Raw genomic sequence first — 14,098 nt, 5'->3', positions numbered from 1 at the left:
AAGCCATAGAAAGAAATTCATAGTTTCAAGAATTTGAGAGTCTAGTTCTGTTGGCAGTTATAGTCTTCACTAGAAGGTAATTAATTGTGTTTATATTTTCTTTCTAAGTTTAGTCACTGTAAGTCAGTGAACTCTGGAGGACTGACAAGATCAAGTCTATTAGTTGGGGGGCAGCTCTTGGATCTTGACTCCTTAACCACGTGAATTCCTATTCTGAAGCTGCCTAGCAGCCTGCCCAACCTTCCAGTGTTGCACCTTTTGCACGGTAGCACTAATATGAGTAAAATAAAATTATGTGCACTGTCCAATTATTTATTTAGAGTAAAATTAGGTGTGTTGAACAAAATACTTTTTAATTTTCTTATTTAAACATAGAAAATATAATGAAAGACTGCTAAGTGCATCCATACTCATCATAATATTATCTTGGTAAAGCTGAACTGTATCCCATGGATAAATTTCTAAATTTCACATCATTAACACAGTTCATTCAAATGCTCAGTGGTTTGAGCAGTTGAATTCACAAACAGGTCAGGTTTAGCAGGGATTTTTGTCATTTAAGCCACGAATTATGCCTTGCAAATTTATGAATGGGGAAGATCTAAAGGACCGTGACATGCATTGAGCATCTTTTATTCCAGGCATTGTATTTCTGTTTTACAATTGTGTGCACCAATAATTATCCAAACCATTTTGTGAGTTAACAATTGTTACTTTCATTTCACAGGTTAAAAATTGAGGCTCTAATAGGTTAAAAGTCTTACTCAGTATGAGTAGCAAGACCAGGATTCTAATCCAGATCAATTGAACTCCAAAGACCAGATCTTCATCCTGAAAGCTGAAGAGGCAAAGCCTACTGAGATAGAAATAGGGCTACCTTACAAGACATTCATTGTTCTGTGAGTTTAACAGCAGACCGACATAAAAACAATTATTGTAAGCTACTCAGGAGGTTGAGGCAGGAGAATCACTTGAACCTGGGAGGCAGAGGTTGCAATGAGCTGAGATCTGCCATTGTACCTCCAGCCTGGGCAACAGGAGCGAAACTTCGTCCCCCCAAAAAAAAAAAAAAAAAAAAATCTGAAAAGCGAGGTTTGGACAAAAAAGAGAGACAAAGAGACATCAAGAGAGATGAAAGTCATGACAAATCGGGGGATAAGCCAAAGACGGCAAAAATATTTTCTCCTGGAGGCACTAGGCTTAACAATGTATATTTTAATATTTTTAAGGAGAGTTTTAGGTGTTTCTTGGCAGCCCCACTCTGGTTGGACCCTCAGTTCTTAAAGCTACCATACCCTTGTTACTTACAGATCCTCACAGTATGTTACCAACAATCAATCCAGCATATTAACTGTAAGAGCAGTAACTGCACCATTAGCAAAGCTATTTTTCTAATATGCAAGGTCATAATTAACTCATCACTTAGAATTCTTTGGCCCATTTCCCTAAGGTAAACAGGAATGGTCTGACAGAGTAAATGCTGTTTCTGACTATAATTTATTCTATTTGACCAGAGGTGGTATTTTTCATTCCTCCTCTGCCTAAAATTACTATCTAGACTTGTTCAATACTGCTTATTGATTACCAGGTTTTACCATATGGTGACCTTTGTTACAGAAGAATGACCAAATATTGTTAAACATTTGAATAATATGCATTATTGCCATTAAGGTTGTATGAGTTTTTGTGAGGGAAACTGATCAGCAGTATCTTTTTTTATAGATTTTCTAAGTTCAATTTGTGTCTCCACAAGTAATCAGTTATTTTACAGCCTCAGATTTAGTCAAGTTCTTGAGTTAGACTTGTTTAAATATCATCAGCAAACCTTGTATCTTCTATACTGCAAAAAACATTCAAGCAGTAATTTAAATTTTGAACAACTTAAATATAACCATTTTTCATTGTTTTAGTTTGAGAAAAATATACAGGAACAACAAAAATTTATTTGTGATTTAAAGTTTAAGGTTAGTATATTTTAAATTCCTGCTGCCTTGACCTTGACGAATGTTACAAACCATCACCACTTGCCATAATGATGGGTAGTTGAAATAGAAAGTCTGTTTCATTTGTTTAAGGTTTCAGTCTCTGACTTTAAAACCTCAGTTCTCCTAGAGTATGTGTGTATGTCTGACTTTATGTCTCAGTACTCTGAAGTTTCACCTCTTGTCAATGAAAACTGACGTCAGTGAACTAATTGGCTCTTCTTGTGCGTAGGTACCCTGACATGCCCACTGCTGCTGATGTTGTGAATGCTTTAGATCAACAGGCACTTGCATCTATCCTAAGAACATACGGAGAGGAGAAGCATGCCAAGAAAATCGCTTCAGCGATTGTTCAGGCACGCAGCATCTACCCCATCACCAGAACCCAGCAGCTTGCCAGCATCGTTGCAGGTAGCCTCATTAATTCTCAACAGTGTCTAAGAGAAAAAATTATATTTACGTGTGTGCATGTGTCTGTGTGTGTGCACACATGCACATGTGTGTGTGCATTAATCCCCCAGACTCCCAGAGGGATTCATTTGTACTTGAAATGCGGGATAGAATCTCGCCTATCCTTCTCTAATGTCAGCTTTCTTTTGCTTTTGCAAGCTTCTTCCCCAAAAAACCTCTCCCCCAAATACAATTTTTCAAAAAAATACTGTAGTTTGCTAATTTGTATAATAGTAGATTTTTATTTTACACAGGATAATTTATCATTTGTGCCTACCAAGGTGAAACATGGAATGATGAGCGAAAGGATTTCTTGATCCATCACAATGGTTGATAAGCACCCTGTATAAGATCTGACATTACTTCTCTTAGTTTCACATTTCTGCATTTTAATATTTTGGGCAAAAGGAGAATTGCATTGCCCAAATGCTAAAATAAAATCCAGTGACTCATATATCTATTCTAAACAACCAACTAACAAAGGGTATATGATGTATAGGTTATTCCACTTTGTGAATGCTAACTACATCAGCCTGAGGGGCTTATTGAAACATTTCATCTTTTCTGCTATTTCGCTATTCACCACCATAAACCTCTTGAACCTAACTCTAGCTAGGAGGCGCTTTATTATAGCCTTTCTGTTTGAAGCCAAAGTTGTTTCACAGCTGTGTTCCGTGATGAAAGTTTTCCAAGGCAAAAATATAACTCTTGCAGTTATTTAATAGAATTCCAATGGTAAATTTTTCATCTTGTTGAACCATCTGAAACCCTGTATCATTTTCATTTACCAAATGTATTAAGATTTTTTTCCAGTGGTTCCTATTAAATTACTTAAGTAAATTTTAAGAAGTTTTTAAAAAGGAATCTTTGTGTAACTTATAAATAGAACCTGCTATTGGCTGTCTCTTTCTTAATATTATCCATAGTTTAAGAAGTAAAACTTAATTATAAATTCATTTAGATCATTACTGTTTAGAGATCACATAGCAATTGTTTTATGATATAATTAAATAAGACTATTCTACTTAGTTATTATAATGAAATATAAAGAGCTGACTAGCCTTTAATTTTTTAAGGCACATTATCTCAGGGCCCTTCGAACTTACCATTGAGATTTCTTTAGGCAAGTTTAAGAGCAGAATTCTTGTGGTTATATGAACATAAAATATTTCATATTTTCCCCCCTAAAAAAGTGTGTATACCAGCATGCCGACATTAAAGTCATCCCGTCTGGTGTTCCTTTAACCACTCCTTACTCACTAACATGTCTCCACCGTATCCTTTCTGTAATTATTTACCTATGTGTTATTTTCTGTCTCCCATATTGGAAAGAAAAGCAGTGAGAAGTGGTATTTTTTATTTATAAGCAAATCTAAAATTGGTGCTGAAAGTGAGGTGTTGGGGCTAGAGAGCATCCTAGAAATTGTCTAGTCAGAAAACGTCATCTGATTACTAAGGAAACTGAGGCTCAGGGAGGGTCAATAGCTTGCAATAGTAATCTAGAATTCGGTAGCTCATGAATTTGAGGCATAATTGGGAATCTGCCTTTAAGCTACCTTTTCTGTCTGTGCATCCTACTTTGTAAACTTGCGGAAATAACACTTTGGCATTAAGTAGAAATTATGTGAATGTGTACAATAGGAACAATTTAAGTACTTTCAGAAAGATTATGTTATGAAAAGCACATTATAGCTATGAGAAATGATACAGTAAAAGTGAAAATATTCGTATATGGTAAATAAAACCTCAATTTAGTAAATGCCATTGAAACATTGAGTTATCTGGAATTAGTCCATTTTTATGTCTTAAATATCAGTCTATAATAATACAACTTTATTAATGATAATATGAATTTTTGGGAAAGGGAAAAACAAAAATGTGTTTTCATTTTGTGCTCATTTATTCAAAAAATATTTTGAGAGAGGCTACTTTATACTAGGCACTATCCTAAACACTAAAGGTAAAATAGGAGCTAATCAGATACAACCTCTGTGTTTACAAAGTTTATAGACTAATAGATTATACAGTCAGGGAACTGAGTGAAAACATCATATAATAACCTCTACTTACAGTGAAAATTCTCTTTCCTATTTATTGTAGTCAAGAGTTATGATAGTATGGTCAATAGAAAATTTGATAAAAGCAGAGAATTATAGAACCTATAAAAATATACATATATTTGTATACTTGCATTTTAATTGCAGTTCCACGAAGTTCATTCTTAACAAACCACACCCATGACATATGTCCTATAAGTTCTGGTTATAGTTTTAGTAAAATGAAGTAAGACTTTAAAGGCATTTGCAAAGCCATCTGAATGAGAAGTTTTTCTAGATTTTCATGATTTCATTTTAGTCTTTTATAATTGCCTCATTCATACCTAATTTGATTGAATTTTTTTAAGTGATTCACCTTTAACAAGAGTTTCCAAAGTTTCCAACTTAGTTTTCATGGAAACTGCAGCAGCTGTCTTTCCTTTTGCATTCATATTTCATCAGTTTATGTAATATGTAATTAAATTATGTAATAACAACAGTGAACATTCTGGGCTGTAAGTGCACAGCTCTCTTGATGGGACTAGAACTGTATAGAAATACCAGAGAATCCGAAGAATAGAATCCTACCCTCACACAATTTGTTTAACAGAGAAAAGGGTTAAATCTGTCAAGTCCAATAAATCAAGAGGTACTACATAAAGAAAATATGAGACACAATTGGAAGGGCACAGGTTCCTGTATGGGTTTCTTAGGGCTGCTGTTACTAAGTACTACAAACTTTGTGCCTTAAAACAACAGAAATTTATTCCTTTACAGTTTTGGAGACTTGAAGTCTGAAATCAAGATGTTAGAAGGGAGCTAGGGGAGAATCCTTCCTTACTATTCCTAGCATCTGGCGGTTGCCAATCCTTGGTGTTCCTTGGCTTGTCGATATATCACTGTTTCTGCCTCCATAGTCACTTGGCATTCTACCTGGGCATCTGTCTTTGTGCCCAGATTTCCCTCTTCTTATAAGGACACCAGTCATGTTGGATTTAGGGCCGACACTTAATCCAGTATATCCTAATCTTAACTTGATTATATCTGCAAAGACCTTATTTCTATGTCAGATCACATTTATAGGTTCTGGGTAGACATGAATTGTGCTGCGTAGACATGAATTGTGGGGGACTCTATAAACCCAGTACAATTCCTAAGCAATATCTTTGTTTAACAAACATGTATTTTAGCAAGCTATAATATGCAATGACTATATTTAAATGTGATTTCTGATTCTGATAAATTCATACTAAATATGTTCAAAACTATCAAGCACTCTAGGAAATATGCAGCACAGTTCCTGACACATTAAAATCCATATTGATGGAAATATAAATCACTTTCTTTGCTTTCCACAAACTAATAATTCAGTAGGACAAGGAAGAACAACACACTTGGAATTACACACTCAGTGGGATCCTGTAAGTCATATGATTAAGCTGTTAATTGTAAAATCTAAAGTTTGGTGCCTTTTGCTAGTATAAATAACTACAGTTTCAGTACTCTTCCATATCATGGAAATTCCAAAAGACAGGTTCAAGGCTCCAAGTTGGAACAGAGCACTTACAAGCATTGTGAATTACTTTGCAAATTATCAAAGGAGTAATTTATAAGCAACTTACAAGAGAATTCCAAAAACAACCTGTAGGATTTCACTGTTCTTACTACCACACATGTTCATACATATGCTATTCAGAACTACCGGCCATGGATCTTAATATACAGTATTCCCTCCAAAAATGATTCATAAATAACAAGTCCACATTTTATTAAACATAATGTTTATTCTAATGTTCTAGCTAAAGAGTTGGAGTTGTAAAATCTAAGAGATGAAAATGGCCTAAGGGACTCATCTAATCTAGAACTAGATTCTTCATCACCTCTAATAAATGGTCATCTAGCTTTAGCCTCTTCATCTTCATCTCTCTTACTCCCCATTGTATTTCGGTGAAGACAAGCACATTTCAGCCTGAAGTTGCCAGTTCCATAAATATAATACAGGCGTAGAGACTTTAGAAAGGATAGATTTCTTAGAACAAAAGCAAAACTCGTTTACATGGTTTGCAACTTCCTCCATGAACTGGCTCCTACCTGTCTTTTCATCTTCCCCTTTCCACATAATAGTATTTGTTCCAGCCATATTGAAGTTCTTATAGTCTTTCCAGCACACCATAGTCATTCACCTGTAGGCCTTGGATGTCCTTCTGCCTGGAATATTGACCTTCCTGTTCTCTCATCTCCCTGCCCTACCCCTACCCTTTTCTCTGGCTAATTTCAGCTCATCCTTTAGAGCTCAGTTGAAATGCCACTTCCTCACAAAGTTCTTTCCAACTTTACTCACATTATTTGAGATGGTTTCCTATGTGCTGCCATTGCACTGCATTCCCTTGTCTGGCACTTATTATGCTATATCTTATTGCTTGCTTACTATTTAAATATTCCCTTAGCTTTATATTGTGCAACACCATTGCCAACAGCCACATGTGGCTATAAAGCACTTGAAATGTAGTTACTCCGCATTAAGGGGTGCCATGAATCTAAAATATGCACCAGATTTTGAAGACTTAGTTTGAAAAAAATTATAATATTACAAAAATAATTTTATCTTCATTACATGTTGAAATGGTACTATTTTAGATATATTAAGTCAAATATGGTATTAAAATTAATATTTTGCTTTTTAAATGTGGCTATAGAAAAATGTTAAATAACATGTTTCACATTACATCTTTATTGGACAGTATTGTTCTAGACTATAAACACCAAGATTATAAGCCCTGCTGTGACTTTTGTACTAATCACTGTGTCCTCGCGTTTAGCCTAATGTTTGACACCTGAAAGGTATTTAGTAAATACATTTTTTAGATTTTTTTATTAAAAAACTTTTTATAAGTTACAGGTTCTCCTTCTGTCACCCAGGCTGGAGTGCAGTGGTGCAATCATAGTTGAAGGCTGCAGTGAGCTGTGAGGCTCAAGCTGTCCTCCTGACTCAGCCTCCTGAGTAGCTGGGACTGCAGGTGCCCAACATCACAGCAGGCTAATTTTTTTAATTTTTATTTTTAGAAATAGGGTCTCACTATGTTGCCCGTGCTTGTCTCGAACTCTTGGCTTCAAGCGATCCCCAACCTCCTGGCTCAGCTTCCTGGGTAGCTGAGATTACAGGTGTAAGCAACTGCTCCTGGCAGTACTTTTTCAATGTTAATTTATACAGTTAACAAAATGCACATTCAATCAGAAAAGCTCTGCTTTTAGAATGTTTGGATTCAGTAAAATAACTTCAACATTAATTTTAAAAATTGATGTTCAGTCTTGTAGGTCATAAAAAGCAAATGTCCTCTTATATGGTTTGGCTCGGTGTCTTCATCCAAACCTCATCTTGTAGCTCGCATAATTCCCATGTGTTGTGGGAGGGGCCCACTGGGAGATGATTGAATCATGGGAACAGGTCTTTCTCGTGCTGTTCTCATGATAATGAATGGGTCTCATGAGACCTGAGACCCTAACACAAGCTCTCTTTGCCTGCTGCCATCCACATAAGAGATGACTTGCTCCTTCTTGCCTTCTGCCATGATGGTGAGGCCTCCCCAGCCATTTGGAACTGTAAGTCCAATTAAACCTCTTTCTTTTGTAAATTGGTCAGTCTTGGGTATGTCTTTATCAGCAGCATGAAAATGACTAATACGTCCCCCACAACATTAACACTAACATATGCAGGTAAGTTAGGAAAACTACATTGCCCTCTAGTACTTTATTCATCTTTGTAAGTTGAAATGATATTAATTCCCATCTTATTCTTTAAGAATGCTGTGAAGAATAATAATGCTTTGATAGAATATTTTTATTAATTAAAAATCCTTCATAATGATGAATGACACATATAAAAATTCTCAAGCTCTTCAGAAGAAAAGAAAATTTATGCACTTAATTTTGAAAAAATGGCCGTGGTCTGGATTTTGCAGAATTGATGTATTTGATGTATTGATGTTTTGCATAGTCTTAAAAATGAGATAGGTTCTAGACATCCCTTTGAATAAAGAAATCTGGGTGTTTTCCTCAAGAGGCTGGCTGCCCGTATTTTATATTTGAGCTTTTTCGCATTCTAGCACTCTTTTCATTCTCCGGTTACATCAAGGAAATTACCAGTTAAATGCTAACTAGTTTAATGAAAACATCTTTGTTCAAGTCCTGGTTCTTCAACTTGCTGTTTGTGTAAACTTGAATAATTCTAGACCTCATCTTTCTCATCTTAAAATGGAGGCAAATAATAGTTATGATAATAATCATTATTTTTCTTTAGTAAACATAACCATGCCAATTATGTTTTGCTTAAACCAATGTTGAAATTCACTTGTAGTCTTAGAGCTCATGTTAAAAATCAAAGAAGTATACCAGTCACTTTTCAGATCATTGAGATTTAGATTAAATAAAAATAAAATAATTGATGAAATAGATAATTGATCTCTAAACAGTCAAAAGGTGACAGAAGGCTTATAATTATTTGAATGAGAGAAAGGAGGGGGAGAAACTTCTTAGATATTTGTGATTCATGTTGATTAAATGTATAGATTTATTCCTTTCCTGAAACTTTTGTGTAACCTTTATTCTGACTCATGAACTGGGTACATAGCCAGAGATTAATGAATGCTTGTTGAACAAATAAATGAATAAAAGGATACGTACATTCCCAGCCAAAGTAAAAATGAAAATTCAAGAGAAAAAAATATATAAGTTCTTAGGTATTACTGAGGATAAACTGTACTTTTTCCTTCACGTTGAAGAGGGAGACAACCTGAGCATCAAAGTCTTCAGTATAAATTAAAGCAGCTTGAGGAATAGGTGAGACTCTCCAGGACATGGAATCAAAAGTTCTCAAGTTTTGTTTCTGGTTGTGCCACTTATTTGTTCTGTGAACTTGAGTAAGTTCACTTATCTTCTCTGACCCTCATTTCCTCATCTGGAAAATAGGAATAACAAATCTTACTATGACTAATAAATGACATTTATTATCTGTGAAATTTAAAGTGCAAATATTCTTGTAAGCATTTTTTTTTCTCCTCTGTATTCAGAGCTAAGGTAATTCAGACAGTAAAGGAATGCGGTAGTTGGAATTCTGAGTGTGAACTTCCATTTCCAATTCTGTTTTCCTGTCCATAACCAAACTGTGTGATTTGTGATAGATTGATCACTTCATTCCAAGATGGTCTTCCCTTAGGAGTTATGTGACTTGTAGGAAGGAGAATAATAATTATCTTTTTCTGCAGTGGGACATGTTAAGGTATATCTTTCCACAGTGGCATCAATGGTTCCTGCCTCAGCCTGTATCTGAAACCATCATCTTTTTTCAGCATCATTTTGTTAATCCATAGAGAACCTTCAAAATAAAAGATAATGATAAGATAAAATTTATGCCGGGCGCAGTGGCTCACTCTATACTCCAAGCACTTTGGGAGGCCAAAGCAAGCTGATCTTGAGTCCAGGAGTTCGAAACTGGCCTGCTCAACATGGTGAAACCCTGACTCTACTAAAAATACAAAAATTAGCCAGGTGTGGTGGCGCATGCCTGCAGTCCCAGCTACTCAGGAGGCTGAGGCATGAGAATCACTTGAATCCGGGAGATGGAGATTACAGTGAGCTGAGATTGTGCCACTGCACTCCAGCCTGGGTGACAGAGTAAAAACTCTGTCTCAAAAATAATAAAATAAAATAATAAAATTTATTAAGAAAGAGTCATTATCTTTTAGTTGGAACATAAACTTATTCCTGATCAAGATAATTTGACATCCTTTTATTGTTTAATAACTTACATGTTGCTTCCTTCATTTTTCTCAAAAAGTACTCTTTATACTAACATTGCTGTGATTAAGAAATGGAAGGAAAAGTGTTAGAGTGTTCAGTTTTCACTCCGATGGAAAATGGTATGGTCAAACCTACAGTTGAATTTGGATGGCTCACCAATGTATCATAGTTGTCATTGCCACTGCTATGAAAATTACACTTACTCTTCTGTCATTCAAATTTGTCGAATTCAGTCTGTTACACACTGTATGTATAGTGACATGCCAACTAAATTAGCAAATGACATTTTTTAAGTAAACTTTATGTTTTATTTCTTATTTTAATAAGTAATCCTTTCAAAAGACATTCTGTACATGAGCTCCAACTCAGAAGGGAATGGAATGTGGAAAAAAAGAAAGAAAACCTGAATAACTTTTCCTAAAAAAGTCTAGCTGTTCTCAGTTTGTAGCACCAGATGGGGAGCAGGGAATGTTCCAGTCCCAACTGACTAATTAGCCCAACCCTAATTTAATGATAATAATAATGATAAATAATAATGCTAGCTAACACTTACTGAGCAAATACTAGGTATTATGTGAAATCATTTTCTTGTATTAACTCACTTAATCTTCACAGCAACCCATGAGGCTGGTACTGGTTTTATCCCCATGTTACGGATGAGGTAACTGAAGTATAAAAAGATTAGGTTACTTTCCTCTTGTCAACTAGAGCTGGGATTAGAAGCTAGTAATCTCATTTTACACTCTGCACTCTTGATTATAGTACTGTTCTAGATCCCTTTCTTATGATTAAGGTACAGCAGTGTTGCTGGAGAATGCTGACAGCTCAGTCTTCAAGGATGTCACATACTCCCAGCACTTTGTATCTTGTGATAAATACTATAAATAATGGAGTCATGAACAAAAAGGTATGGGAACCCAGAAAAAAGAGAAATTTATTTTGGTATAGTGAGAGGTTAGACTTAATGAGGAGAGGGGTCAAGTAGAAGTTATAGACAAGGAGACCTTTGAGTTAGGCCTTTTAGGGGCAGAAGTGATGCCTATTTATGGAAGAGTTCCTGGCAACTAATAGAAATTCATGAATTGCAGACATGAAAAGATGAATGAACAAATAAATGAAGAAATAGGTGGGATTTCAGGGGGCTGAGGAGAGTAGAAGACAGGCAATTCAGAGTCTGATTCTAGGACCTAATATAATTCCAAATTCCTGGAATTCCTCATTATCTTAGAATCGCCTTTCCTAAATGTGACCTTGAGCTGGGTCAGATTTTTGGGACAGTAATTTAGTGTAACCACGTACTCTAGATCTTCCTGATTCTGGATGAATTTTAGACTGCTTCTAGGGAAAAAGAGAAAAGAAAATGCATCCTGTTACCTCATTGCTCCATTTCTTGTTATTTTATACTTTTAGTACTTCTGCAAGTGAAAATTAGAGTGACCTGCTGGCATTGTGTGTTTGACACATTCGCAGTTTTCACATTGATATTAATTTTGTGAAGATATATATGACTAGCCAGGCCATCTTTTCCTCCTTTTTATTTGCTAAAAATGAAGAAAGATTATTTGTTCCTATAACTAGTTATTCAGAAGCTTTAAGAATTTGGTGGCAGATATTTATCTGAGCGATCCATTTCAGAATTTAGATCAGGCAGTCTTACATATTATTTGTACTGTCTTGTTTTTGATATTTACATGGATTCAGATCTTGTCTAGGTGGCAGATACAATAACATGTTCTCTTTACTTCATCCAAAAATATTGAGAGAATCAACAGTATGCAGCTCCACTCCTTAAAGTAGTAGTGTCACACATCAGCTATTATATTTGTATGTTTCAGAATGTTCTTTGAAGACAAGCATATGCTTTCATTTTTAAAGTTTAAAATGTTCAAGTTATTTTAAAGAATGTCAAAGAGAGAGAATTCCTGATTTTAATGGATTGACAAAGATCAAAGATTATATTTTTGGGACTGAGAGGGGAATAATGGAAGAAAGAGTAGTTTTGATGTTTAAGCTTTGTTACTAAAAATGAAGAGTAATACCTCCAAATTATTATATATTGTATCTTTTGCTTTGTGGCTGAATTTGAAAAATTATGGACTATCTAGGAAATGTGTTTCTTAGAATTTTTAAAATAGGAATTTGTTAACTTTTAATATATTTTATATTTCTTATAACTCTTCAGTTTTGTCAGAAATATTAACAGTTTCATCATTTCCCAAACAATTTATTGTATCACTGTAATCTTCAGATGACTGTTTATTGCCTCAAATATTTCTAATCACTTAGAATCACTTCTACTGTATTATAAACTATAGAATAGATCACTTCTCTTTACATTTTTTTTGTGTGTGATAGCATATAACACACAGTAAACAAGAAATGTTTGCTGACTTCTTACCTCTCCTAATACATAATTATTTATTTAATGACTTTCTTATCAATTGGACTACAAGACTATAAGAGGGGATCAGATGTGTCTTCTTCATTGGTGCATCATCAAAACTTGGTATATTATTTGTCTTAAAATAGATGCTCAATCAATATTTCTTTAATGAATAAATGAATGGCCATTTTGTTCATAGTTTTGATGTTTATACAATGAGCTTGACTGGGGACAACTAGTAAAGAAGGCCTTTTAATCAACTAGTTTCTTCAGCATATAGGTACTTATTATTAGGTAGACTCAGACCTACAAAAATAAGAGAAAATGTAATAATTGTCTTTGCACTTGTAGTATCTTTCCAGTTCTCTTAAATGGTAAATCAGGCTAAATATGCCATAAAATACAGGGTCAGTCTTCTGTAATTTCAGTTTTCTCATTAGCAAAGTAGTGAATTTGACCTAGAAACACCTATTTCATACACATATTATGTATTGACTTAACCATCAGGTATTTATTCTAAGTCTACTTTGTGCTGGGCACTGATGAAGATGAAGACAAAGGTTTTACTTTCTAAGAATTAACAAAAAATGATCTTTCCTAGTTACATAGCAGACGTCATAGTATTTATTTGGCTACATATATATGTTTACTGATTTCTTATAATATATTTTCATGAATCCCATTAATTTCTGGGATTAATTTTCCTCCTACCCAAGTACATATTTTAAGATATCTTCAGTGAAGATAAAGACACAGACAAATTATGAGAATATGTTGCTACATTTGTCTAACTGTATTTTTATTTTGTTCTCGCTTTCGAGTGATGCTTAGTTGGGTATAGAATTGATAGGTTTATAATTATTTTCACTTAGTACTTTGCAGATATCATTTCATTATCTTTTGACATCTATTATGGCTAATGAAAAGTCTGCTTGTCTTTATTTTATAGTCATTCTTTCTGTTTCTCTGGTTACCTTTAAGATTTTCCTGTCATTCATATTTAATTGTGATGTGCTTGGTTGTGACTTTGTTTTTATTTGTCCTTCATGAAACAGAATGAGCTTCTTTAATATTTCTATATTCCTGAAAATGTCAGACTTTATTTCTAGCCATATTTTTTTCCTCCCATTCTCTCTACTCCTTTGCAACACTTGGTTTCTTGTATTTCACACGTCTTCCTATCTCTGTGTTATAATCTAGGTAAGATACTTTACTGATTCACTCTTGAGATATATCTAATCTGCTGTGTAACCCATTTGTTAATTTTTTTAGTTGACACAGTTCCACTCATAGAATAGACTCCTCCCCAGGGTTGTAATTGTTTATGTAGTGCTTCAAAGAACAGATAGTTCTTGAAATTAGCTATAACTGATCATAAATTTCTTATTCTCCTTTAAAATCATTCAGTTATCTTATATGAGCCGGATGAATCCTATAATTTGTCTTTTTTA

At 34.5% G+C, this 14,098-nt stretch overlaps 1 protein-coding gene across 1 annotated transcript in view; it reads left to right on the top strand.

Moving 5' to 3' along the window:
- METTL15 (methyltransferase 15, mitochondrial 12S rRNA N4-cytidine) overlaps window positions 1-14,098 on the top strand; it is a gene marked incomplete at its 5' end in the record, with an annotated part of 233,965 nt that overhangs the window by 195,511 nt on the left and 24,356 nt on the right. The window contains 1 exon segment of the mRNA NM_001133215.1: window positions 2,215-2,393. Within this exon segment, the coding sequence (NP_001126687.1) occupies window positions 2,215-2,393 (179 nt within the window).

The sequence above is a fragment of the Pongo abelii genome, chromosome 9 (assembly GCF_028885655.2).
Source record: "Pongo abelii isolate AG06213 chromosome 9, NHGRI_mPonAbe1-v2.0_pri, whole genome shotgun sequence".
Classification (NCBI taxonomy): domain Eukaryota; kingdom Metazoa; phylum Chordata; class Mammalia; order Primates; family Hominidae; genus Pongo; species Pongo abelii.
Note: the sequence above shows the minus strand (reverse complement) of the source record. Positions and strands in the feature narration are given on the sequence as shown.